This window comes from Perca fluviatilis, chromosome 21 (genome assembly GCF_010015445.1).
Source record: "Perca fluviatilis chromosome 21, GENO_Pfluv_1.0, whole genome shotgun sequence".
Classification (NCBI taxonomy): domain Eukaryota; kingdom Metazoa; phylum Chordata; class Actinopteri; order Perciformes; family Percidae; genus Perca; species Perca fluviatilis.
The window spans coordinates 6169450-6196542 of record NC_053132.1 but is presented as its reverse complement, the minus strand read 5'-3'; the positions used below and the strand labels follow the sequence as shown (position 1 = coordinate 6196542).

The 27093-nt window shown below is 37.3% G+C and overlaps 2 protein-coding genes across 2 annotated transcripts in view; one reads left to right on the top strand and one right to left on the bottom strand.

Annotated features, from left to right (window-relative positions):
- Nucleotides 1–519: 519 nt before the first annotated feature.
- The window catches only part of acsf2 (acyl-CoA synthetase family member 2), a 42316-nt gene continuing 15742 nt past the window's right edge, over nt 520–27093 (bottom strand). The window contains exons 10-16 of the mRNA XM_039788352.1: nt 25304–25380; nt 16182–16289; nt 15297–15448; nt 14903–15044; nt 13657–13767; nt 13484–13552; nt 520–1072 (exon numbers count right to left, since the gene is read on the bottom strand). Of these exons, the coding sequence (XP_039644286.1) occupies nt 1010–1072; nt 13484–13552; nt 13657–13767; nt 14903–15044; nt 15297–15448; nt 16182–16289; nt 25304–25380 (722 nt within the window). The 3' untranslated portion in view covers nt 520–1009. The remainder of the gene's footprint in view (nt 1073–13483; nt 13553–13656; nt 13768–14902; nt 15045–15296; nt 15449–16181; nt 16290–25303; nt 25381–27093) is intronic.
- Nucleotides 17647–24999, top strand: chad (chondroadherin). The gene is made up of 4 exons (XM_039788353.1): nt 17647–18674; nt 22078–22241; nt 22325–22482; nt 23587–24999. The coding sequence occupies exons 1-3, from the start codon at nt 17889–17891 to the stop codon at nt 22464–22466; spliced, it is 1092 nt and encodes a 363-aa protein (XP_039644287.1). The 5' UTR covers nt 17647–17888; the 3' UTR covers nt 22467–22482; nt 23587–24999.

Below are 27093 nucleotides of genomic sequence, written 5' to 3'. Positions count from 1 at the left end.
AGTGAATATGTGTATATAGACTTTTATGCCCAAAAATGTACATTCTTTTGGGTTGAAGTGATTTCCTAAGAACTGGGACAGATGCTGGAGCACCTTAAAGCCAACTGGTCGACTCTTGGCACTCTATAAGAATACCATGAATCCCAAACCCAAAAATATGTCAAATAAACTTTGAGGTTCATTCTGAAGAGCCAGGAATACTGTTTGTTTTCTTTCGGACTATTAAGAGCTATTTCTGGGCCGAGTCCTTTAGGTCTAGACAGACGACGACATCCGATCCTGCAGCCCAGCGTCGGTTGGACTGCACATGTAGCTCGGTCAGAATCGAGAGGAAATTCTTTACAGCTTTGAGAGTGTGTCTGTGATACTTATTCATTTTAAATGCCACAAAGTTCTCATTTTCAGTAAGTGTCTATGTGTTTCTGAATGGCATTCCAAGGGCTTAAGAGGTGAGCACCTGCCACAGAGATCAATAAGAAATACCTTCATTCTTCCCGTAAAAAGAGAAACACCCATGCCTGGTTTTAATAATGTAGTACAAAGTTTATTTCAAGTTGATGTAAAAATATTTGAATAGCTTTTTGCAGAATGAAAAAGAACAGTGGAGCACTGAGCACCAACTATTTCTGCGCTTATTTTCAGTATACTGCATGTTCACATTTCCTATTACACCTCTATTATTACAGAGAATGATGTTAAATATAAGACTGTTAGTCTTTATTTTTGTTATTGTCAAATCCCTTGAAAAGACCAAACCAAAGAATCGGTTAGTCCATCTCGAAATACTTTACAACTTTCCTAACGTTTGTCACTCAACCCTAAACCCATTGGTTCTTACTGAAGATAGAATTCTTAAAAATGGGTCACAAATTATATATAATATATTGTCAGTATATAATTGTCAATATGTAATTTACAAAAGGCTCAGTAACTTGCCTAAACATATGGACAATTGAAGTTTGTGGTAAATGATACACAGTAGTTGAATTCTCTATACATGAGCTGGTCCTCATTTTTTCTTCCTCAGTTCGAGCAGCTTCTCAGCTTCCGCGCGTAGTTTGTTCTTCTGGATCTGAAAGAAGAGACAGAACCATATGTGAGTTTTACTGAAGGAGAAAACTGCAACTGGATGTAACACATGTAACAATTTAGGAGTTAATCAAGATTTTTGAAAATGTAAAAGCCTCTCCAAAACTAAAAAAAAAATCATAATTCTGTCATGTGCACCTGTGTGAACAACAGCAAAGAAAAAAAATGCAATTTAACAGACTGTCAGTGAGGTTTTGCACCAGAACAGCTGTCATTATGCACGACTGCAACGCATGGCTGTTGCTTTTTATAGCATGCATACCACTTATTCATCAAATGTACTGTACCTGTGAGGTTTACTATGACTTTTTTATGACATTTATTTGGCATACTATACTATGACTTTTTTCGACATACTATACTAACACTTTTTATATCTTCTCAAAATGCTATACAATAATTTTTTTACTTTTTCAATGTACTACTTTATATATGTACTATTTTTCGACACGCTATACTATTTTTCGAATTTTTTCTACATACTATACAATGACGACTTTTTTCGATGTACTATACTATGATTTTTTTGATGTACTATTCTATTACTTTTTTCGACATACTATGACATTATGCTATGTATCATAAACAAAAAAATACAGCAACAAAACATGCAATAATTTATTCATAACAAATAATCATTCTTCCACCAAACAATGTAGTTCTTGTGTGACAGCAGGTTTTGCAGTGCTGTCAGTTGTTGGAGGAGCAGCAGCTTTCTATGGGATTTGCAGGAGATGCAGACAGAACCTTGTACTCCAACTGCTTTCTGCTCTCCCATCAACCTCTGACATCCTGTGCCACACATGTGTCTATCTCATATATATATATATCTATATATATATATATATATATATATATATCTATATATATATCTCTCTATATATATACATATATATATATATATATATATATATATCTCTCTATCTATATCTATATCTCTCTCTCTATATATATATATATATATATATATCTATCTATATCTCTAGTATCATCTATCTCATATATACATATCGTATATATACATCTATCTCATCTATCTCTATCGTATCTAGATATATACATAGCTATATATATATTTATATATATACATACACATATATATATACATACATACATACATATATATATATACATACACATATATATACATACATATATATATATACATATATATATATACATATATATATATATATATATATATATATATATATATATATATATATATACTATATATACATATATATATATACATACATATATACACACACACATACATACATACATATATATATACATACATATATACACACACACACACACACACTTTCACCTACTTGTATGTACATAAAAGCTGAATGTTGTTTTTGTTTCTTGTTTTCTTTGTTTCTATTTCTGTCTACACAGAGCAAAAAAAAAAAAAAAACTTATACATGTACACATGCAAAAAAAATAAGTCATAGTATAGTATGTTGAAAAAAGTAAAAAAAGTCATGGAACCCAAGCCAACCAGCTATAAGCTCGAAAAGAGTTTAAGAAAATCATAGTCATAGTATGTCGAAAAAATAAAAAAAGCCATAGTATAACATGTCGATAAAAGTAATAAAAAAAGTCATAGTATAAAATGTCGAAAAACTTAATAAAAAAAGTCATAGTATAGGATGGCCAAAAAAAGTCACAGTTATAACATGTCGAAAAAAGTCCAAAAAGTCATAGTGTAGAGCTCAACAGTGAGCACCCACTTTGTAACGGCTCTGGTTTAAAAGAAGTAAGCCAAAACAAGTCATAGTATAGTATGCCGAAAAAAGTAATATTATAGAATGTCGAAAAAATAAAAAAGTCATAGTATAGTATGTTGAAAAAAAGTCATAGTAAAGTATGTCGAAAAAAGTCATGGAACCCAAGCCAACCAGCTATGAGCTTAATAGTGAGCATAAGACATTTGATTCAGGGCAAAAAATAGTCATAGTATAGTATGTCGAAAAGAGTTTAAAAAAGTCACAGTATAGTATGTCAAAAAAAGTCATAGTATAGTATTCAAAAAAATTCAAAAAGTAATAGTAAAGTATGTCCAAAAAAGTTATAGTATAAACTATACCATGACTTTTGGGACTTTTTTCGACATACTATACTGTATAGTATGTCCAAAAAAGTCCCAAAAGTCATGGTTGATTAAAAAAAAATCAAAAAGTCATAGTATAGTATGTCCAAAAAAGTCATGGAACCCAAACCAACCAGCTATGAGCTTAATAGTGAGCATAAGACATTTGATTCAGGGCAAAAAATTGTCATAGTATAGTATGTCGAAAAAAGTCCAAAACGTCATAGTATAATATGTCGAAAAGTAAAAAAAAAGTAATGGTATAGAAAAAAAGTAAAAAAAAGTCATAGTATAACATGTCGAAAAAAAGTCATGGTATGTTGAAAAAGTATGTCAAAAAAGTCATAGTATAGTATGTCAAAAAAGTCATAGTATAGTATGTTGAAAAGTGTAAAAAAAAAAAGTCATAGTAATGTATGTCAAAAAAAAAATCATAGTATAGCATGTCGAAAAAAGTCTACAGTATAACAAAAGTCATGGTATGTTGAAAAAGTATGTCAAAAAAGTCATAGTATAGTATGTCGAAAAAAGTCATAGAACCCAAACCAACCAGCTACGAGCTTAATAGTGAGCATAAGACATTTGATTCAGGGCAAAAAATAGTCATAGTATGTCGAAAAAAAGTCTAAATAGTCATAGTATACTATGTCGAAAACAGTTTAAAAAAATCATAGTATAGAATGTCAAAAGAAGTCCAAAACGTCATAGTATAATATGTCGAAAAAGGAAAAAAAGGAAAAATAGTCATACTATAGTAAAAGATAGAAATATAGAAAAGTGAGAAAAAAAAAATCATAGTATATTAAGTCAAAAAAAGTCAAATATAGTGTAAAAAAGTTGAAAAAAGTAAAAAAAGTCATAGTATAGTATGTCAAAAAGTAAAAAAAACATCATAGTACAGTACAGGCCAAAAGTTTGGACACACTTTCTCATTCAATGAGTTTCCTTTATTTTCATGACTATTTACATTGTAGATTCTCACTGAAGGCATCAAAACTATGAATGAACACATGTGGAATTATGTACTTAACATAAAAGTGTGAAATAACTGAAAACATGTCATATATTCTAGTTTCTTCAAAGTAGCCACCCTTTGCTCTGATTACTGCTTTGCACACTCTTGGCATTCTCTTGATGAGCTTCAAGAGGTAGTCACCTGAAATGGTTTTCCAACAGTCTTGAAGGAGTTCCCAGAGATGCTTAGCACTTGTTGGCCCGTTTGCCTTCACTCTGCGGTCCAGCTCACCCCAAACCATCTCGATTGGGTTCAGGTCCGGTGACTGTGGAGGCCAGGTCATCTGGCGCAGCATTCCATCACTCTCCTTCTTGGTCAAATAGCCCTTACACAGCCTGGAGGTGTGTTTGGGGTCATTGTCCTGTTGAAAAATAAATGATGGTCCAACTAAACGCAAACCGGATGGGATAGCATGTCGCTGCAGGATGTTGTGGTAGCCATGCTGGTTCAGTATGCCTTCAATTTTGAATAAATCCCCAACAGTGTTACCAGCAAAGCACCCCCACACCATCACACCTCCTCCTCCATGCTTCAGGGTGGGAACCAGGCATGTAGAATCCATCCGTTCACCTTTTCTGCGTCGCACAAAGACACGGTGGTTGGAACCCAAGATCTCAAATTTGGACTCATCAGACCAAAGCACAGATTTCCACTTGTCTAATGTCCATTCCTTTTGTTTCTTGGCCCAAACAAATCTCTTCTGCTTGTTGCCTCTCCTTAGCAGTGGTTTCCTAGCAGCTACTTGACCATGAAGGCCTGATTCGCGCAGTCTCCTCTTAACAGTTGTTCTAGAGATGTGTCTGCTGCTAGAACTCTGTGTGGCATTCATCTGGTCTCTAATCTGAGCTGCTGTTAACTTGTGATTTCTGAGGCTGGTGACTCGGATGAACTTATCCTCAGCAGCAGAGGTGACTCTTGGTCTTCCTTTCCTGGGGCGGTCCTCATGTGAGCCAGTTTCGTTGTAGCGCTTGATGGTTTTTGCGACTGCACTTGGGGACACATTCAAAGTTTTCGCAATTTTCCGGACTGACTGACCATTTGTTAAAGTAATGATGGCCACTCGTTTCTCTTTACTTAGCCGATTGGTTCTTGCCATAATATGAATTCTAACAGTTGTCCAATAGGGCTGTCGGCTGTGTATCAACCGTCCCGCCTCCTCCCCTTCTGCCACCGGTGGTCACGCCCTCGGACCTGGGTTTCATCTATGCTTGGCTGTCGATGGTTCCTCTGCTTATTCAGCACCACCAGTGTCTGGACTCCATCAGGGGATTTGTTTGGGTTCCTTAAACCCTTTAGGATATTTGGGTTCGATGGAGTCCAATCTCCAGAGACTCGTACATTTACATGTTTGTATGTACAATAAATATGTTCATAATTGCAAAGAAGTCTCTCCTGATTGAAATTCCACTAATTAACCCTGACAAGGCACACCTGTGAAGTGAAAACCATTTCAGGTGACTACCTCATGAAGCTCATTGAGAGAACACCAAGGGTTTGCAGCGCTATCAAAAAAGCAAAGGGTGGCTACTTTGAGGAATCTAAAATATAAGACATGTTTTCAGTTATCTCACACTTTTTTGTTAAGTACATAATTCCATATGTGTTCATTCATAGTTTTTATGCCTTCAGTGAGAATCTACAATGTAAATAGTCATGAAAATAAAGAAATACATTGAATGAGAAGGTGTGTCCAAACTTTTGGCCTGTACTGTATATTATGTCGAAAAAAAGTCAAAAAAGTCACAGTATAACATGTCGAAAAAAGTCATAGTATAGTATGTCGAAAAGATAAAAAAAAGTCATAGTATAGTATGTTGAAAAAAGTCATGGAAACCAAGCCAACCAGCCATGAGCTTAATAGAGAGCATAAGACATTTGATTCAGAACAAAAAATTGTCATAGTATACTATGTTGAAAAGAGTTTAAAAAGGTCATAGTATAGTATGTCAAAAAAAGTCTAAAAAGACATAGTATAATATGTCGAAAAGATAAAAAAAAGTCATAGTATAGTATGTCGAAAAAAGTTAAAAAAGTCATAGTATAGTATGTCGAAAAGATAAAAAAAGTCATAGTATATTATGTCGAAAAGATAAAAAAGTCATAGTATGTCGAAAAGATAAAAAAAAGTCATAGTATAGTATGTCGAAAAGATAAAAAAGTCATAGTATATTATGTCAAAAAAAGTAAAAAAAGTCATAGTATAGTATGTCGAAAAAGGTCATAGTATAGTATGTCGAAAAGATAAAAAAAAGTCATAGTATATTATGTCGAAAAAAGTTAAAAAAGTCATAGTATAGTATGTCGAAAAAAGTCATAGTATGTCGAAAAAAGTCATAGTATAGTATGTCGAAAAGATAAAAGAAGTCATAGTATAGTATGTTGAAAAGATAAAAAAAAGTCATAGTATAGTATGTCAAAAAAGTCATAGTATAGTATGTCGAAAAGATAAAAAAGTCATAGTATAGTATGTCGAAAAAAGTCATAGTATAGTATGTCGAAAAAAGTCATAGTATAGTATGTCGAAAAGATAAAAAAAGTCAGTATAGTATGTTGAAAAGATCAAAAAAAGTCATAGTGTAGTATGTCGAAAAGATAAAAAAGTCAGTATAGTATGTTGAAAAGATCAAAAAAAGTCATAGAGTAGTATGTCGAAAAGATAAAAAAAAAGTCATAGTATAGTATGTCGAAAAAAGTCATAGTATAGTATGTCGAAAAAAGTCATAGTATATTATGTCGAAAAAAGTTAAAAAAGTCATAGTATAGTATGTCGAAAAAAGTCATAGTATAGTATGTCGAAAAGATAAAAAAAGTCATAGTATAGTATGTTGAAAAGATAAAAAAAGTCAGTATAGTATGTTGAAAAGATCAAAAAAGTCATAGTATAGTATGTTGAAAAGATAAAAAAAGTCATAGTATAGTATGTTGAAAAGATAAAAAAAGTCATAGTATAGTATGTCGAAAAAGTCATAGTATAGTATGTCGAAAAGATAAAAAAGTCATAGTATAGTATGTCGAAAAGATAAAAAAAGTCATAGTATAGTATGTCGAAAAGATAAAAAAAGTCATAGTATAGTATGTCGAATAGATAAAAAAAGTCAGTATAGTATGTTGAAAAGATCAAAAAAAGTCAGTGTAGTATGTCGAAAAGATAAAAAAAAAGTCATAGTATAGTATGTCGAAAAAAGTTAATAAAGTCATAGTATAGTATGTCGAAAAGATAAAAAAAGTCAGTATAGTATGTTGAAAAGATCAAAAAAAGTCATAGTATAGTATGTCGAAAAAGTCATAGTATAAAATGTCGAAAAGATAAAAAAGGTTAGTATTGTGTATGTCGAAAAGATAAAAAAGTCATAGTATAGTATGTCGGAAAAAAGTCATAGTATATATGTCGAAAGATAAAAAAGTCATAGTATAGTATGTCGAAAAAGATAAAAAAAGTCATAGTATAGTATGTCGAGATAAAAAAAGTCATAGTATAGTATGTCGAAAAGATAAAAAAAGTCAGTGTAGTATGTCGAAAAGATAAAAAAAAAGTCATAGTATAGTATGTCGAAAAAAGTTAATAAAGTCATAGTATAGTATGTCGAAAAGATAAAAAAAGTCAGTATAGTATGTTGAAAAGATCAAAAAAAGTCATAGTATAGTATGTCGAAAAAGTCATAGTATAGTATGTCGAAAAGATAAAAAAGTCATAGTATAGTATGTCGAAAAGATAAAAAAAGTCATAGTATAGTATGTCGAAAAGATAAAAAAAGTCATAGTATAGTATGTCGAAAAGATAAAAAAAGTCATAGTATAGTATGTCGAAAAGATAAAAAAAGTCATAGTATAGTATGTCGAATAGATAAAAAAAAGTCAGTATAGTATGTTGAAAAGATCAAAAAAAGTCATAGTGTAGTATGTCGAAAAGATAAAAAAAAAGTCATAGTATAGTATGTCGAAAAAAGTTAATAAAGTCATAGTATATTATGTCGAAAAAAGTGAAAAAAGTCATAGTATAGTATGTCGAAAAAAGTCATAGTAGTATGTCGAAAAAAGTCATAGTATAGTATGTCGAAAAAAGTCATAGTAGTATGTCGAAAAAAGTCATAGTATAGTATGTCGAAAAGATAAAAAAAGTCATAGTATAGTATGTCGAAAAAAGTCATAGTATAGTATGTCGAAAAGATAAAAAAAGTCATAGTATAGTATGTCGAAAAAAGTCATAGTATAGTATGTCGAAAAGATAAAAAAAGTCATAGTATAGTATGTCGAAAAAGTCATAGTATAGTATGTCGAAAAGATAAAAAAGTCATAGTATAGTATGTCGAAAAAAGTCATAGTATAGTATGTCGAAAAGATAAAAAAAGTCATAGTATAGTATGTCGGAAAATTAAAAAAAGTCATAGTATAGTATGTCGGAAAAGATTAAAAAAAGTCATAGTATAGTATGTCGAATAGATAAAAAAAAGTCAGTATAGTATGTTGAAAAGATCAAAAAAGTCATGGTGTAGTATGTCGAAAAGATAAAAAAAAGTCATAGTATAGTATGTCAAAAAAAGTTAATAAAGTCATAGTATATTATGTCGAAAAAGTGAAAAAGTCATAGTATAGTATGTCGAAAAAAGTCATAGTAGTGTCGAAAAAGTCATAGTATAGTATGTCGAAAAAAGTCATAGTAGTATGGTCGAAAAAAGTCATAGGTATAGTATGTCGAAAAGATAAAAAAAGTCATAGTATAGTATGTCGAAAAAGTTTCGTAGTATAGTATGTCGAAAAGATAAAAAAAGTCATATAGTATAGTATGTCGAAAAAAGTCATAGTATAAAAAGTGTCAAAAGTCATAGTATAGTCATACGAAAAATCATGAAAATAGTATGTCTCAAAAAGTATAGTATGTCGAAAAGATAAAAAAAGTCATAGTATAGTATGTCGAAAAAAGTCATGGAACCCAAGCCAACCAGCTATGAGCTTAATAGAGAGCATAAGACATTTGATTCAGGACAAAAAATAGTCATAGTATAGTATGTCGAAAAGAGTTTAAAAAAGTCATAGTATAGTATGTCAAAAAAGGTCTAAAAAGTCATAGTATAATATGTCGAAAAAAAGTAAAAAAGAGTCATAATATAGTATGTTGGGAAAAAAATCATAGCATAGTAAGTCGAAAAAAGTCCAAAAAGTCATAGTATAGTATGTCGAAAAATGTCATAGTATAGTATGTCGAAAAGATTAAAAAAAAGTCATAGTATAGTATGTTGAAAAGTCATAGTATAGTATGTCGAAAAGATAAAAAAAGTCAGTATAGTATGTTGAAAAGATAAAAAAAGTCATAGTATAGTATGTCGAAAAGATTAAAAAAAAGTCATAGTATAGTATGTCGAAAAAAGTCATGGAACCCAAGCCAACCAGCTATGAGCTTAATAGAGAGCATAAGACATTTGATTCAGGACAAAAAATAGTCATAGTATAATATGTCAAAAAAAGTCTAAAAAGTCATAGTATAGTATGTCGATAAAAATTAATAAAAGTCATAGTAATGTACAGTATGTCGGAAAAAAGTTTAAAAAAAAGTCAGTATAGCATGTCAAAAAAAAGTCAGACAAAAAAAACGTCATAGTATAGTATGTCGATAAAAAGTAATACAAGTATGTTGAAAAAAGTAAAAAAAATTCATTATTTAACTGAAAAAAACTGAAAAAGTCATAGAATAACATGTCGAAAAAAAAGTCATGGTATGTCGAAAAAGTAAAACGAGTCATAGTATTGAGCTCAACAGTGACCACCCACTTTTTTAACAGCTCTGGTTCCAGAAGTGTTTTTCCCATTCATTTGTTTCATTGACGTTTCGAAGATTGCTTGTATAAAGAGTTTAAAGTCTGGAACCAGCTACGAGATGACTAGTGACCAGAAAACATTTGATTCAGTGCAAAAAAAACATTCTGAAAACGGCATAAAAGACCGTGTACAGAAACTATCAGAGGCTTCAATGGCAGAAGCTAACGCTAGCCTTTCGCGGTTTTGCAGGTACGGTAAACATTTCTATGGTAACAGCAAACTGGACCAATCAGAGACATTGCTGTTACGCTTAGGATTGTGGGTAGTGTAGTTTTTCTCCATAAGATCGCGGATAAATCATGTTTTTCTTAAAACAAGGTGGATTTCATACAGACTTCTAGCTTCTACAGGAGCAGAAACTTTCGTTTCACAACCACGTAGCTCGGGATCAGGCTACCTCGGATGGTTTAGACATTATGGCTGATAATCTAAATCCTTATGGAGAAAATCAAGGGGATTTTTACTTCCGGAACCACACTGTTGAGCTCTATATTTTTCCATTTTTCTGTTTCTTTCTAATAGGGAGTTTTTCCTCGCCACCGTCGCACTGCTTGCTCTTGGGGGAATTATTAGAATTGTTGGGGCTTTGTAAATTATAGAGTGTGGTCTATACCTACTCTATCTGTGAAGTAATATTCAAATAAAATTGAATTATATAATGTCGAAAGACATAAAAATAAAAAATCATAGTATAATATGTCGAAAAAAAGTAAAAAAGAAGTCATAGTATAACGTATAAAGTAAATAAAAAAGTTATATAGTAGTATAGTATGTCAAAAACATGTGTTGAAAAAGTATGTCAAAAAAGTACAAAAAAGTCATAGCATAGTATGTCGAAAAGTAATACAAAAAAAGTTATAGCATAGTATGTCTCTTCCTTTACAGTAACTGTACATGCATCACATTTCACCCCCAATACTAGAACTGTTTGGTCAAAGGCTTCAGAGAGGGGGGGGGGGGGATCTCCTTCAGTACTATGTGTCACTTATCTGGAATCAGTTAAATGAAATAGTCTACAGGCTTTCAAATGTGACTCCTGTGTTGATGTTATGTACCTAGGACTCGCTGAAAAGCACTGTTATTCCTGACTGGATTATAAATCAAGTTAAATGAAGTAAAAGGAGTGTCAGATCGAGGGGCTGGTTTTATCTGATTCGCTGCTTTGGGACAAGGTCCACCGCCCTTCTGGGTTCATCTAACAGGACGCGGTGTGCGTGCAGACATGCTAATAGCTCCCTTTCCCTCCTGTCTGGGGGCGTTCAGGGGCAGGCCTGTTCAAACACAACGCCATGGCTATAGTAAATTATATTAAACAGCATCCCATGAGAGAAATACAAGAACCAGAGGGGAGTTGAGATTCTTGCGTTGGACATCACCTTATTTATCAGGGACTATTACAGATCTCTTTCTTAGTCTTGATAGGACTGGGCAATATGTCGATGTTATATAGATATCGTGATATGAGATTAGATATCGTCTTAGATTTTAACATAAATGTTGTTGCTTTTCTGGTTTGTAAGCCTCTGAACACACACACAGGTGATTTCAGTTATTGTGGCTAATAGACCTTTTTCACGGCAGACATGTTGACATGTCATAGTAGGAAAAGCACAGGTGTATTCAAAACCATTAATGATGGCTGTATTCCACTTAGGAGAGGTCCTGGTATTAAACCATTACTGATGGCTGCATTCCACTTAGGAGAGGTCCTGGTATTAAACCATTACTGATGGCTGCATTCCACTTAGGAGAGGTCCTGGTATTAAACCATTACTGATGGCTGCATTCCACTTAGGAGAGACCCTGGTATTAAACCATTACTGATGGCTGCATTCCACTTAGGAGAGGTCCTGGTATTAAACCATTACTGATGGCTGCATTCCACTTAGGAGAGACCCTGGTATTAAACCATTACTGATGGCTGTATTCCACTTAGGAGAGGTCCTGGTATTAAACCATTAATGATGGCTGCATTCCACTTAGGAGAGGTCCTGGTATTAAACCATTAATGATGGCTGCATTCCACTTAGGAGAGGTCCTGGTATTAAACCATTAATGATGGCTGCATTCCACTTTAGAGAGGTCCTGGTATTAAACCATTAATGATGGCTGCATTCCACTTAGGAGAGGTCCTGGTATTAAACCATTAATGATGGCTGCATTCCACTTAGGAGAGGTCCTGGTATTAAACCATTAATGATGGCTGCATTCCACTTAGGAGAGGTCCTGGTATTAAACCATTAATGATGGCTGCATTCCACTTAGGAGAGGTCCTGGTATTAAACCATTAATGATGGCTGCATTCCACTTAGGAGAGACCCTGGTATTAAACCATTACTGATGGCTGCATTCCACTTAGGAGAGGTCCTGGTATTAAACCATTAATGATGGCTGCATTCCACTTAGGAGAGGCCCTGGTATTAAACCATTACTGATGGCTGTATTCCACTTAGGAGAGGTCCTGGTATTAAACCATTACTGATGGCTGCATTCCACTTAGGAGAGGTCCTGGTATTGTGCATGCTGACTCACTGAAATATCTTACTGGGACACTTGATGGAACTGAGCCATCGTTAAGGTTATGAATCTCAGCTGTGCTGTTCCTACTATGACAAGTCAACATGTCTGCTGTGAAAAAGGTCCATTAGACCTCCGCTCTGGTTGAAGGTGGGCCGGAGCTCAGATTGCAATTTATTAGGTCACAAATCTTTTCTACCAATAAGAATGGTAAAGCTGTCATTTGTCCTGCCCTAAATGGTGCAACAAAGTTAACAAGAGACTCAGGATGATGTCAATCAATCAGTCTAAACACTCCCGCACTAACCTGGGCAGAGGTCCAATCAGCCAGATTAACTCACAACACCTGTGTGGGTGTTCAGGGCCTTTAAATGCCTGAAAACAAGTAATGAGTTTTCTCTCGCACGACTAAAACAACTTTTGAACGTACACGTTCCTTCCCAAGGCTATTTTGCAGCGGCTCCATGCGGAGCTTAGCCCCGCCCAAGACAATTGTGATTGGTTTAAAGTAGATATTATCGGCTGATATATCGGAATATCGGATTTTTAAATCATCAAATTTTATTTATATCAGTATCAGCCTTAAAAATCCTTTATCGGTCGGGCTCTAGTTGAAAAGAAATGCCAATAAACCAGAGCAGGTTTTTCTCCCATCCCAGAATGCTGTGTGGACTAGCCAGACCCTCCTCCGCAGCGCAGCTCTCATTTATTATATCCATGTGATGATTATTTATCAAAAATCTCATTACATTTCCTTTTGTGAAAGCACCAATAGTCAACCCTACAATATTGTCTCGATATTGAAGTTTTTGCTGAAATCGTGATATTATTTATATTCATATTAAGTTTCTTCATATCGCCCAGCCCTAAGTCTGGATGTGTCTTAACAAACACAGTCAAATAAACCAGTTTGTCTGTCATTCATAGGAATATATATGAGCTCTTACCTTTCCAGTAATGGTGAGCGGGTAGCTGGTCACAAAGAGTACGTAGCGAGGAATCTTGAAGTGAGCGATCTGAAGGGAGCAGATGGAGCAGAGTCATTCAAACATGTTTGACAGGAAGAGAAAGTACAAAATAATTATTATGAAATAATAATATAATAATTATTGGGCCTCACCTGTCCTTTGCAGTAAGCTTTGATTTCTTCTTCAGTGCAGTCCTCTCCGTCTACTAGTTTGATACAGGCACAGACTTCTTCACCCATGCGGGGGTCCGCAACTCCGACCACCTGAGAAAAACAAAAACATGTAGCTCTGCAGCAAAAGAAAAAAAGGTATCGTTTCTGATGCAAAACGTACAGTGTACAGAAACATCAAATCAGATGATCAAATACAGACACAGTTTAAGACATTTGAAAATTATCTTCTTTCAATAATAAGTTGCGTCTGGTTCTAAAATGACATCTCTGAAGATTTATTAATTAGGTTTATTAGGGCCATTGTAGGTAAAAAGCCCAAAATGACGAAGCCGGGAGAGGGGGGTTGATAATCTGAGAACAAATTCTGAATTTCGGAAATTAAAGTTGTACATTTACGAGAAACAAACTTGAAAACCATCTGAGAGTCATACAGCAAATTGGTGAGAAAAATATCAGAAAATCTCTGAGATTAAAGTCACAAATTTACGAGAAAGAAACTCAGAACAAATAGCGTTTTTCTTGTCAAGGAAGGTTGGATCAATGTAATCACGCCAGTCGCCACCGCAACTCATGTAATTAACGCAGGGGATGATCAAGTTATACTTTGCAATCGGATTAAGCAATAACTTCAACTTTATTTGTGTCCCTGAAGGGCGATTAGGTGTGCAGCAAGTATAAACACATACAAGATACATAAATACATACAAGTTCTACACACAGTCCAACTGGAACACAACCGTAACAGTACCAGGACAAATAAATACCAGTACAAGGTGCACAGATAGCAGCGTAGGGTAGGAAAAGTTCATATCAGCCTACAAAGATGACACAATATAATCAACAACATCAGCATCCATTACATTACATCACCAACCCCTTTTATCAACGTTTCTGACATCCTCAACACATAGTCAACTGACTAGAATATATAACCAACCAAGGAATAAAGAAAGAAAAGAAAAAAGAAAAAAAAGAATAAGGAAATGCTCGTGATTTTAGCCCAGAATCACCATATAACCATAAGCATCCGGACTTTGAAAAGACATTGCCGTGAATTGGGTCTATACTTTTTCATTTTAGTTACCTGCATTTATTTTATTTTCCTCGCCATTGAAAAAGAGGGTTCTTCCCCAATGTCTTTTCAGAGGTTTTAATAAATAAAATGAACGAATGAATAGAAAATGTTCATGTCATGCTTTTCGTAGCGCCGGCTGTTTGAGCTCACCTGTGCCTCCTTGATTTTGGGGTGCGTGTGCAGAAACTGTTCGATCTCCGCTGGGTAAATGTTCTCTCCTCCTCTGATGATCATGTCTTTGATCCTGCCCTCGATTCGGAGGTAGCTGTGCACATCCAAGCTGCCAATGTCTCTGCAGGGAAAACAGAAAACATTTAAACATCAGCAACTGGACTAAGAAAAGTATTCACTTAAGTGTTTTTTTTTAAATATTTGACTGTGGTTGTCTCATAAATAAAGACAAAATACTACAGGTCTTTTTATTTCATATACTTTCATATTGCCTTTGAGGTTTTTCTGTTGTCAGTGCTGCTTCCAAAATAAAGTTTAATATTGGTGCAGTATAAATACAAGAGAGATACATTAACTGACAGCTTTCACTCACCCAGTTTTGTACCATCCTTCTTTAGTGATGCACTCTCGTGTCTTGGCTTCGTCCCCCCAGTACTCCAACATCACGCAGTAGCCCCTGATCATAATCTCCCCCAGCATCCCCAGAGGCACGATCTCTCCTGTTGAAGGGTTCACGATTTTAGCCTGTGGAGCATTCGATTATACATTAGTTATTTATTACACAAAGTTAATTATGGTTTTGCATCTAATGAACTGTTTAGATATTTTCAGATACAACATTTTTGGTGACATACAAGGAATGGGACAACATTAAAGAAGTACAAATGCTCACATTTGGCCTCATGTAACAATGCCAACAATGGCCGTTCAGACTTGGCCTCAGGTGTCTCCAACGACCATCACAGCCACAAGCACTAACAAAAGAAGCCGTTACCGATGATCTTGATAACGACCCTACAGAGGGCGAAATAACTTCCCTGGATAAGTACCAACTAGTTTCAAACAGTACTGGATTGAGAAAATAGTATCTTGTCTATACAGTGCTATTCGCTTGGATTCAACTGACAATATATTAGATGTAAAGGGTAAATGGGAACTGGAGGTCAACACCATAAGTAAACATAAGCAGTGGGAGGAATTCTAGATGTCTTGGCATAAATGCTTAAGTATCCCGACTGTTGAGAATGAGATTTTAAAAACACCAACACTAATATCCAACTAGGAGCAAATCTAAACCTCCCTGTTGGACAGGAAGTGGCTTATTAGGATACTTTTTCCCAAATTTTTTGGGTTTGTCCTAAACTACAAGTTTAGACACGGTTATGCAGGTTATACTTATTATAACTGGTACATACACTGGACACAAACTGGTAATAATACATTTTGTACATAGGGTCTGAATGGATGTTTAAAGTACCTCTATGTGGTCCATGATGTAGCCGACGGTGTCACACTTCCTGTCCAGGTTGTCTGACGGCGAGCCGCAGAACGTCACGGGGCTGTTCTCCGTAGTGCCGTATCCAATCTGTCAATCACACAAACAGCATGTGGTGAGCAGAGAAGGTTCAACACACACACACACACACACACACACACACACACACACACACACACACACACACACACACACACACACACACACACACACACACACACACACACACACACACACACACACACACACACACACACACACACACACACACACACACACACACACACACACTTCTTGATTTGACAGTTGCTTAAAGAGCTACTCAAACAATGATCTCTAAATCTTAATTAAAGTGAGTTTTTTTTACTCAACTGCTGTACTTAAATACTCCTGTTTAAACGGAAAATAAAGTGTTTTTTCTAATAAGAAATAAGAAAATCTGAAGAGAAGAGAGACAGGTTGGTGGCATAAAATATACAATCAATCAGATGGAGAAAGGTTAAAGACTGGTGGACAAACAAGACCATCAGGGCCTTTTAGAGGTGAGAACTTTAACTGGAAAAATCAGGGAGGAGACGATATTCCCAATAAAATGTCAGATTTGTTAAGTAAACTCTAGATTCCATTTATCCTGGGTGGGTCCATCCAACTTATAAACGCAGCCAACTGAAGCCAAACTGACCCGAGCCAGTGAACAAAATGCAGCTGCACTTTTTTCCTAAACCTTCTTTTCTTATTAAAAGCAGGTGTAATGAACACCAAAAGCTTTGTTCTCAGATCTGACTGGTTGTGGCTCAAGTTCATCTTTTTTTTTTTTTTTTTCTCACAGTGACAGGCTTTGAAAAATAACTACTCGATGTCTTGCCGTTGAAACCTGAGAGCCACGATCACCTTAACAACTCACAGGTTTGCCTGAAAAAGACCATTACATAATACAGCGCTCCTTTTCAAAAGAAGGAATGCACACAGGAATGTAAAGTGGCATCTGAAACTTTCCTTTGTGAATATCTTTTTGCAATTGTTATGACTTGAAACATCATCTCTCTTCTTGCCAGCCATCTGGAGACTATTATAGGTTATAAAGCTGAACAGGGGTGGCTCCTTTTCCTGCCACCGCAGACTGAAAAACAATAGAGGCGTCTGGGAGCGTGCACGGATCGAACCTGACCTGCCACGTTGTTAAACAATCGCCTATAAACTGAAACTAGCAGAGAGCATGTGTCTTCTCTCTTATGATTTGTCTGCACATGTGCATCCAGCACAATGTCAGGCTGTTTATGTTCTGCTAAAAAATGCAGCAAAGAGAAAGAGTTCGCCCTGCGTCGTCTTACTGCTCATTTAGGGTTAAATTCTCACAGACACTTGAGTTCCTCTTGCGGACCTCTCACTCTAACACCCTGGCAAGCCCTCCTCGTTTTTTTCCTCAAGTAAATGTTATAAATAGTGCCGTGTGTTCTGTTGACCGGCCATCCTCCTCTCAAAATTGCATCGCCCACCTTCGCTCAGTCACTCACCTTTCACTCCTTCTCTCTCCGTCTGTTACTCTCTTAACACCTTTCTCTTAATCAACCGCTCTTCTTTAGAGATCTCCTCTGCTTCCCTCTGAAGCTTTTTACAGGACTCGTCTGCTCGCTCTTCTTCTGGTAACAGACTGGAAGACGCTCTAACCAAGTCAGCGAGCTCGTCAGCATGCGTTGTGTGAGCTGGTTGTTGCTGGGGACCTGCCTCCTGGTCCTGGGCCCCGCGGTGCAGGGAGCCCCGGGCCAGTGCCCCAGCCTGTGCCACTGCCACGGGGACCTCCAGCACGTCATCTGCGACAACGTCGGGCTGAAGAAGATCCCGCGGGTGTCAGAGGTCACCCGTTTGCTGAACCTGCAGAGGAACAACCTGGGCAGCATACCCACGGGGGCCTTCGGCGAAAGCAAGGGACTTATCTCTCTGCACATGCAGCATTGTCAGCTCCGAGAGATCGGATCCCAGGCCTTCAAGGGGCTGAAGAAGCTCATCTACCTCTACCTGTCCAACAACGAAATCAACAGCATCAAGCCCGGCGCCTTCGAGGACCTGACCGAGCTCACCTACCTCTACCTAGATGGGAACCAGATCAGCGACCTCGCTAAGGGCATCTTCTCCCCCATGATCAACCTCTTCATTCTGCAGCTCAACGACAACAAGCTCCGGGAGCTGCGGCCGGGGACCTTCGCCGGTGCCTCAGACTTGCGCTGGCTGCACATGAGCGGGAACGAGCTGACGACCCTGCAGCCGGGCTCTCTGGACGACGTGGAGAACCTGGCTATACTTCACCTGGAGAGGAACAAGCTGTCCACCTATCCCATCGTGGCAATGAGCAAACTACGAGTGGTGGAGGAACTCACGCTGGGGAAGAACCCCATGAGGACCATCCCAGACTTTGCCTTCCAGAGCTTTGGGCGCTACATGGAGAAACTATACCTGGACAACATGGGTCTGGAAAAGGTCAGTCTATGGTGTTACTGAATATTTCCTAGACAGACGTGGCATGATTTCAAATATCTAATGCCTAACATGTAAACATTCAAAGCACCGAAGGCTGCCAAATATTTCAGACAGCTTTGTTTACACTTTATTCTACTAGATCTTTACTTATTGTATGAACCTTTTTGTTTTTATTTCACATATGCTTTGGCAATGTAAACGTATGTTGTCCATGCCAATAAAGCCCCTTGGAGTTGAACTGAAACTCCATAAAGGGCACCATAACTGCGAGGTAAGATAGATCAAGCGCTACTTATCGCCTGTCAAAATATTCTAAACTATTCTATTCAACTACATTTCAGATAAAAAGAAAAGATAGAGTCATGCAGAGGGCATGACAGAGAGCTAGCCGTTGGAAATACAGTGTTTGCAAGTGATTTTAATTACATTACATTCAATAAAATTGTCTAAATCAAGGTCAGAATAACAAGTTCCTCTCATGAAAAAGTCTCTATACTATACTGTGTGTTGGAATAATATTTGTTTTGGTCAGGCAACCTGTCTCGACTATATTTCGTTAGCATATTTACATGTAGGGGCTTGCCAATGGTCGACACCCCCTTGTCTGCAGCCAACAGGCATTTTTCACACAGTATATATCTTGACACCTGTGTGAATGGATGCCTCTACAGTAGTTCATATTCATTAATCCTATTAGAAGCAGATTTTGTGACTGAATATTTTGAAGTATGCAGTGGTTGGGTTATGGGTTCTAGCTCATCTCCATCTGCCTCAGTGTGACATGATAATGCAAACCTGATGCTGCATGTTTCAATCTTTTGCCGTACTCTGTATAGCTCCTGATGTCTAGTGTTGAGCTCTGACTTGTCGTGAACATAAAAAAGTCTTAATGGCCGTGCAACTTCAATATACAAAGCTAAACCATCAGTCATGAACTTCCCTTTGGAGAAACTTTTTACTGGGTCTGTTTACCTAAATTACAAAAACCTTTGGTATATAGCCATGATGATAGTTTTGGTTTTACATCTTCTAGCTTTCTCCCTAAAACCCTAAAAAAGAAGTTAGAGCTGTAACGCTAAGTCTATTAATCAATAAGTCGATTGACAGAAAGATAATCAACAATTTTGATAACTGAATAATTGTTTGATTTACTTTTCAAGCAGAAATGCCAATACTTTGCTGGTTCCAGCTTAAAAAATGTGAGGATGTCTTTTTCTCTTTTTTTATATTACTGTCAACTGAATATCCTGAAGTTTTGGACTTCTGACCGAACAACACGAGACATTTGAAGACGTAAACTTAAGCTCTGGAAAATTGAGATACATTTTTCACAATTTTATAAACAAAAAGGAATAATCGATTATCAAGATTAAAGTGATCTGCAGGTTAAGATCTAAGTGATACCAAAATATGTCTTTTCTTTTTTGTAATTTGGGTGAACCGAACCTTTTACTCCCAACAAGTGAGACAGCTGGAAAGTACTACTTCATAATTTTACTTCCACAACAGACTGAAGATGATGCCTTCCTAGACATTCAGGCTCCATTTTATACAACCAATAAGCAGCAGCCCATAATCATGAATACTACAGTCTGGCTGCTAAATGGTGAACGTTTGACCCTAATCCAGGGTTTCAATCTTCATCATGACATGATATTGAAATATCAGAAAGACAGAGGTTTCCACATCCATCTGTTCGTTCAGATCTTACACAGCTTCACTATGAACGTATACAGTATGAGCTCTATGCTATACCACACTACTTCTCAGACATCCTTGAGTGCACATTTGCTTCATACTTGAGGTTAATCCAATATTTGAGTGTACCTGTGCCACAGTATGGAGTTATCCCAGAGGGGAAAACTGTAAAATAACAACCTTCTCACGCTGTGTGCGAGCCAGGTGGAAGCAGCACACATAGCCGAGGAGATTAAACCATTTTCCAGCCGAATGCAGGTATTTTTAGAGTGTTTTTGTTTGCTGGTTCTCGGCCAAGCATGTCCGAGTCTAATTATTACACAAGTGTTATTTTCAGCAAGTTGTGTTTTCTACTTTCCCGGGGAGCGTCTTGTAAACAGGTGAGGAGGGGTGAGGAGACAGGTAAATAGAGAGGCAGGGTGTTCCACAGTGCATGAAGAGGAGTATTTTTAGCTTGCCATCGCCCTAGTTGAATGGACAATTGGGCCCTTTGCAAGCCTTCCTGGCAAAGAGAGAGACGACAGAGAGAGCAAAAACACCTTGGCCATGCTGGAAGTCATCCATCTTTCATTGCTTCAAAATACTAAACCCGCGGCCACTTGTCGCTATACAGTGGAATTTTCCAAACAGCCTCATCTCCTCCAGACTCGCATAAAACAACCCTTCAAAAGCTCAAAAGCTCTCATCCGCCCTCCTCTTCCTCCTGGAGGAGACTAAACTTTGACACGACGGTTCACCTCGCACCTCTCTGAAGCTTTTAGCGCCCTCGCAGATGCATATGAAGTAGCGAGAAAGACGCAGGACAGTGACCGCCAGTGTTTACAGAAGTGCGAGTGCAGAAGGAAGGATGAGAGGAGGCTTTCATGCCAGAGACACACTGGTGAGATTCCCTCGCTCTGCATCTGTCTGACAGACACAAGGATGGCTGTTGGTGTTGGTCAGGGTCAGCCTGCCCGGTGTGTGGTGTGAACCATGTTATCAACACTGCATGCACTACAAGCTAAGAACTACAATAAAATGTGCATTGATTCATGGGGCCTTTAAAAGGTCCCATGTCATGCTCATTTTCATGTTCATGATCGTATTTGGGGTTTCTACTAGAATATGTTTACATGCTTTATGTTAAAAAAAAATCAAATTTTTCTCATAATGTCTGTCTGAATATACCTGTATTCACCGTCTGTCTGAAACGCTCTGTTTTAACGCCTGTGTCTTTAAGCCCCCCTCCCGAAAAAGTCCAGTCCGCTCCGATTGGTCTGCATTTCCGGGTCTTCTGCATCTGCCCTCTCTGCGTCTCTGCACCATCATTGCAGCCGGAGAATGACTGTAACGGCAATTTCTACCTATATATAGTATATAGTTGTGACATCACAACCGTACGGAAGTCCTCACGGCTTGTTTAAAGGCACAGTTTCTGAATACGGGCTGTGTACATTTGTACAATTTTACAATAAGGGACCTTTTAAATTATTGCCAAAAAGGATTTCTTAATGCTTTGATCCTTATCTTCACATGTTGTTGTTCTTGGGCAAGACTCAAAACCTCAAATTGCTTCTGATGGCAGGGCCAGCACCTTGCATGGTACCTCAGTGCTATCGGTGTGTGTGTGTGAATGGACGAGTGTCAGAAAAGTCCTATGAAAATGCAGCCATTCAGATAAAAAAAAATAAAAAACGACAACTCATACGGCTTGTCCTTTTTCTAGTTCTCAGATGGTGCGTTCACTGGTGTGACGGCGGTCAAGTCACTGCACCTGGACAACAACAGGCTAAAGTTCCTTCCCAAAAGCCTTGAATTTGGCACCCTCACCAACCTCACGCTCTCCAGCAATCCATGGAGCTGCACGTGCCAGCTAGCTCCATTGCGCAGGTGAGACTCACCTGAAACAACACTATACAGCCCCGCTAGCGGCACAAACTCTCTGCTCCTTATCTTCTGGTTTCTACCCGCAGGTGGATGGACTCTAGCCGCAATCGTCCAGATGCAGTGTGTGCATCTCCACCTCAGCAGAAAGGAAAGCAAGTGAGAGACAGCGCCGCCTTCAGCGGCTGCAAAGTCAAGTCAAAGAGAGCCAAAAAGGGCACACGTCATTGAACACGCAGCTGTACAGGTAACTGCCACTGAACAAGCCGAGGACACAACGAGAAAAGACAATTTTGTTCTACATTATCCACATCTCACAAACTGACATAAACAGAGAATAAAATCCACAATAAAGGATTAGGTCGATATTTGGGAAATGTGCTTTTTTTTGCTGAGGGCTAGATGAGAAGATCAATACCACTCGTGTCTGTGCGATAAATATGAAGCTACAGCCAGAAGATTAGCTTAGCATACAGACTTGAAAACAGGGGTCAAAAGGTAACAAAATCCACCTACCACCACCTCTGTAAAGCTCACTAATAAAGACGTTACATCTTGTTTGTTTGATCTGTACAGAAAACAAGGTTAAAAAAAACATCTATGGTTTCACAGGAAGTTATTTGCTGGACTAGCGAGCTTTTGAGGTGCTGGTAGATGGATTTTCTCACCTTCAGACAGAGCCAGCCTAGCTGTTTCCCCATTTAAAGTCTTTGTGCAAAGCTAAGCTAATTGGCTGCTGGCTGTAGCTTCTCATTGTACTGTACAGACATGAGAGTTATACTAATCTGCTCATCTAACTCTCAGTAAAAACATGAATAAGCAAATTTCCCTAAATGTCTTTACTGACCCTAGGGGCTTTAAATGGTACCCATAAATCAGTAACATTTGAAAGAAACCAGTTTTATCTATCGTTTTTGCAAACGTGGCATCCAAATATATGACTGGAGACACTCCAACTTTAAATAAAGTTAAATGATAGTTAAGTTAAATGTTTTTCAAGTGACACCCTCACTGATCGCTACTTTTGCAAATACCTGAGGTGCAGTTTTGTTCAAAATCACATCCCTCCTGTGGTGGTTTGGTGTAAAGGTTTTCAGCTGGAATTATGTACAATGCAACATTGGATTAGAGACGCTACCACATGAGGTTTAAGTTGGTTTTGGAGTGACCCACAGCTGGCTTTGCATGATTTTGTTTTTCAGTCCTCTCTTCCTGACCACAGAACTTTCTGTCCCCGTCTGAACTTTTCCATGTCGGCCCTGGGGTCCAGTTCACCGAGTCCAGGTCATGGGGTCTCTTGTTGGAGGGCAGACTGTTTAATTTGGCTGCTGATTTTGTGTCTTTTCCACAGGAGATGCCGAGGAGGAGCCTGTCCAGGTGACTGGCTACACATGCAACGAAAAGCAATGCTAACTCATTCTACTTCAAGACTGTCCATCTATTCATCCGTCAAATATTGTCACTTGTGTCAACAAACACATTCATAAATACACTTCTGTCTCTGTCTGTTTCTCTCACACCCAAACACATCAAGAGCTTAATTTTCATTTATTTATATTATAGATAAAGACTTAAATTTGAAGTGGAAAAGTGCAAAATTAAAGTAACCCCCAAACAAAGGGCGCAGTTTGAGTAAATGAAGGCTACAAAAAGCATTAAGGGCAAATATGTTGTGTTTTCCTGGTGCGTTCAGGATCTCAGAGAACAATGAATACAAAAAGTCTGAATGCTCTTCCCTGAGGAGAAAGTTCTCTTCTAAGTTTAAAATTCTTGATGAGCATGACAATAATGTAAACTCAAACCAGATGAGCTTAAAGGGAATGTTTGACATTTTGGGGGAAATTATGCTTAAACTTAGAGAGATATGAGAAGATCTATACCACTCTTCAAGATCAAGGTCTTGAAGCTACCAGCAGCCAGTTAGCTTAGCTTAGCACAAAGACTGGAAACAGGGGGAAACAGCTAGCCTATGTCCAACTTACCAGCACCTCTAAAGCACACTAATTTACACGTTATATATTGTAAATTTAATCCATAAAAGAATTCAAGTGAACTCTTTACACACAGTCACTTGATCCATCATTGATAGACAAAAATTATGATTAGTGCAGCTTTAATATACTGGACATGAAGTCTCCTTTATTTTGGTGGTTACCTTTATAAACAATGAATCAACTATGGCTCCAAAAAAGATAAAGAGGCAGAGAAATACATCCTCCAACACTCGCTTACCCTCTTTTCTACTTTGTGATGTCAGTCTTACACCCTCACTGACTGAGAAAACCGAGAAAGTGACCACAAAAAGCACGAACCGTAGAGGAAGACTTATTTCTCCAAGAAGTTTAAGAGACAATAAGACTTTGAAGATGTAGGGTATTATTTGGTGAATCATAGGAGGCAATTTACAAATTGTATCTGCCTTTCTTTTCGTGCCATTTTCCCCATATGAAGGTATTTTAACACTCCAAGGATCTTTGAAACTGGATTTACCTTTTTTGTGCTTCAGCTAAGAATGTAGACATGAATAAGTCAAAAGAGATTAATGGTATGTGTTGTGCTATTTTCGATTTACTTTAATGCAAAATATTTTTAACATTCTTAACATTTTCTCAACATTTCATTGATTTAAATTGTAAGAATTTCTTGCACACAAAATCTGAGACTGACTGACTGTTGACTTTATGTATATCTAATGTATATTCAATATCTTTATTTCCTTGACTTTTGGAAGTGCTCACATACAATAAACCTTCTACAAAATTAAGCCTTTTTTTTGTCTTACTCTTTACTTTTCTACAAGATGCCGGATGTTGGCTCTCTGAATAAAAAAGTCTCCCAACAGGACTTCCTGTGTACATTCATGCTGTGTTTCCCTTAGGATGTTGTCTCCCCCTGGTGTGTGAAAGCTGAACTGCATCACTGAATCATTTTGTACTAAAGTGAATTTCTGATCACATTTGTTTGGTGAGATACATTTGCTTCTTATACTATCTGTAATAACAATTTAAAAAACAGAAAATGTAACTTTAATTTGACTTTAAATAGTTGTCTTTGTAAAATCGACTCACTGTTATTTCTTTGACGCCCATCATAGTAATGACCTTCTTCACAACTTCTGGAGGACAAGGGGAACCAGCCATGATGCCTACATAAAAAACAAATATAAGAGCATGTAACCTGTGAAATCAACAGCAATCAGTTGATGGAAATACCCGCAGACAAAGGCAAAATAATCTTTAAAAAATGACTTATTCCACTAGATTGTGCATCATACAGATCGATTTCACTATTAAATACGGATGTAAAGGTACTTGCCAAAATCCTCGCCCACAGGTTGGAGGATGTTCTTCCCTCTATCATATCCCCCGACCAAACTGGGTTCATAAAGGGACGCCATTCATTTTATAATACCTGCTGGTTAATGAATATATTATACTCCCCCAAAAATATTGAACCAGAATGCCTCGCTTCTATGGATGCTGAAAAAGCATTTGACAGAGTAGAATGAGATTATTTGTTGTTGTTTTTTACCCTTGAAAAATTTGGTTTGGGTCCTGTTTTCACTTCTTGGGTTAAACTATTGTATGCATGCCCTTCTGCCATTACTTGAGTAGTTTTGATTTGCATCGTGGGACCCGGCAGGGTTGTCCTTTGAGTCCACTCCTTTTTGCTATTGCAATTGAACCACTTGCGATTGCCATTCGCAGTAACGAACGGATACGGGGAATATGGAGAGGGGGAATCGAACATAGGATATTATTATACGCTGATGACTTACTTTTGCTTCTTTCAAAGCCAGCCACCTCCCTACCGGAGGCACTTTTCTGTGTTGAACTGAACTTGAGTAAGAGCGAACTCTTTCCAATTAATACAGAAGCTCTTAAATTTAATTATACAGCTCTTCCATTCAAAGTGGCGACAGATCATCTGAGCTATTTTGGGGTATGTGTTACCAGAAATTTAAAAAACCTATTTAGATTGAATTTCCTCAAATTATTGGATCAGGTGAAGCCAGGGCTGGACTGGGACAAAAAATCAGCCCTGGCATTTTTGGCCCAGGTGGCCCACACCCACCGTGATTGGTCAGACACATTCCCTGCAGACAGTCCTCTTAAAATATGCGTGCATTCTATTAAATGAGTTACCTAGTGTTCATGTGATCGTCTTGGATCCTTCAAAACTTATCTGTTGAGCTTACACTTAAATAATTCATTCATTCTCAGAGTTATGATTTGTATATTTATGGTATTTTTTATAATTTTTTATTATTGATATTTGATATTGTATTGCCATTATTGTTATTATTACTATTATATACTATTATACTTTAAAAACTGTTTACTGTTAATTTTAACTATTGTAAGATTCATATTTTGTCACTTTGGACAAATGTGTCTGCTAAATACAATAACCATAACCCTTCCCAAAAGTTACAATAAAGCTGAGGGTAGTATATGCACCAATAGAGCACCAATACAAAAGTAGAAGCTAATTAACAAAAAAAAATAAAAAAAAATTCTTAACAGTTAGGTTACCTGACAGCCACTAACTTTAATGTTACAGTCAAACTGCTTGTTGTCGTTATGACGTGGTCGCCTTGCCACACACACACACACACACACACACACACACACACACACACACACACACACACACACACACACACACACACACACACACACACACACACACACACACACACACACACACACACACACAGCCTTCCTGACAGTTAATTTGCCTACTCCTTACCACATCGTCATCTACTCTCTCTTCCATCTTTTCCTCACTCGCTCCCATGGCCCTGTCATGGTCACTCTCCTCCTCCTCGGCTTCTTCCCTGTCATGAAGCTGTTTC

What these genes read in the sequence shown, in the direction of transcription:
- chad (XM_039788353.1), top strand. Translation starts at nt 17,889, where the DNA reads ATGCGTTGTGTGAGCTGGTTGTTGCTGGGGACCTGCCTCCTGGTCCTG. An exon ending in ACAACATGGGTCTGGAAAAG is followed by an intron (nt 18,675 to 22,077) that starts GTCAGTCTATGG and finishes TCCTTTTTCTAG; the next exon opens with TTCTCAGATGGTGCGTTCAC. An exon ending in CAGCTAGCTCCATTGCGCAG is followed by an intron (nt 22,242 to 22,324) that starts GTGAGACTCACC and finishes TTCTACCCGCAG; the next exon opens with GTGGATGGACTCTAGCCGCA.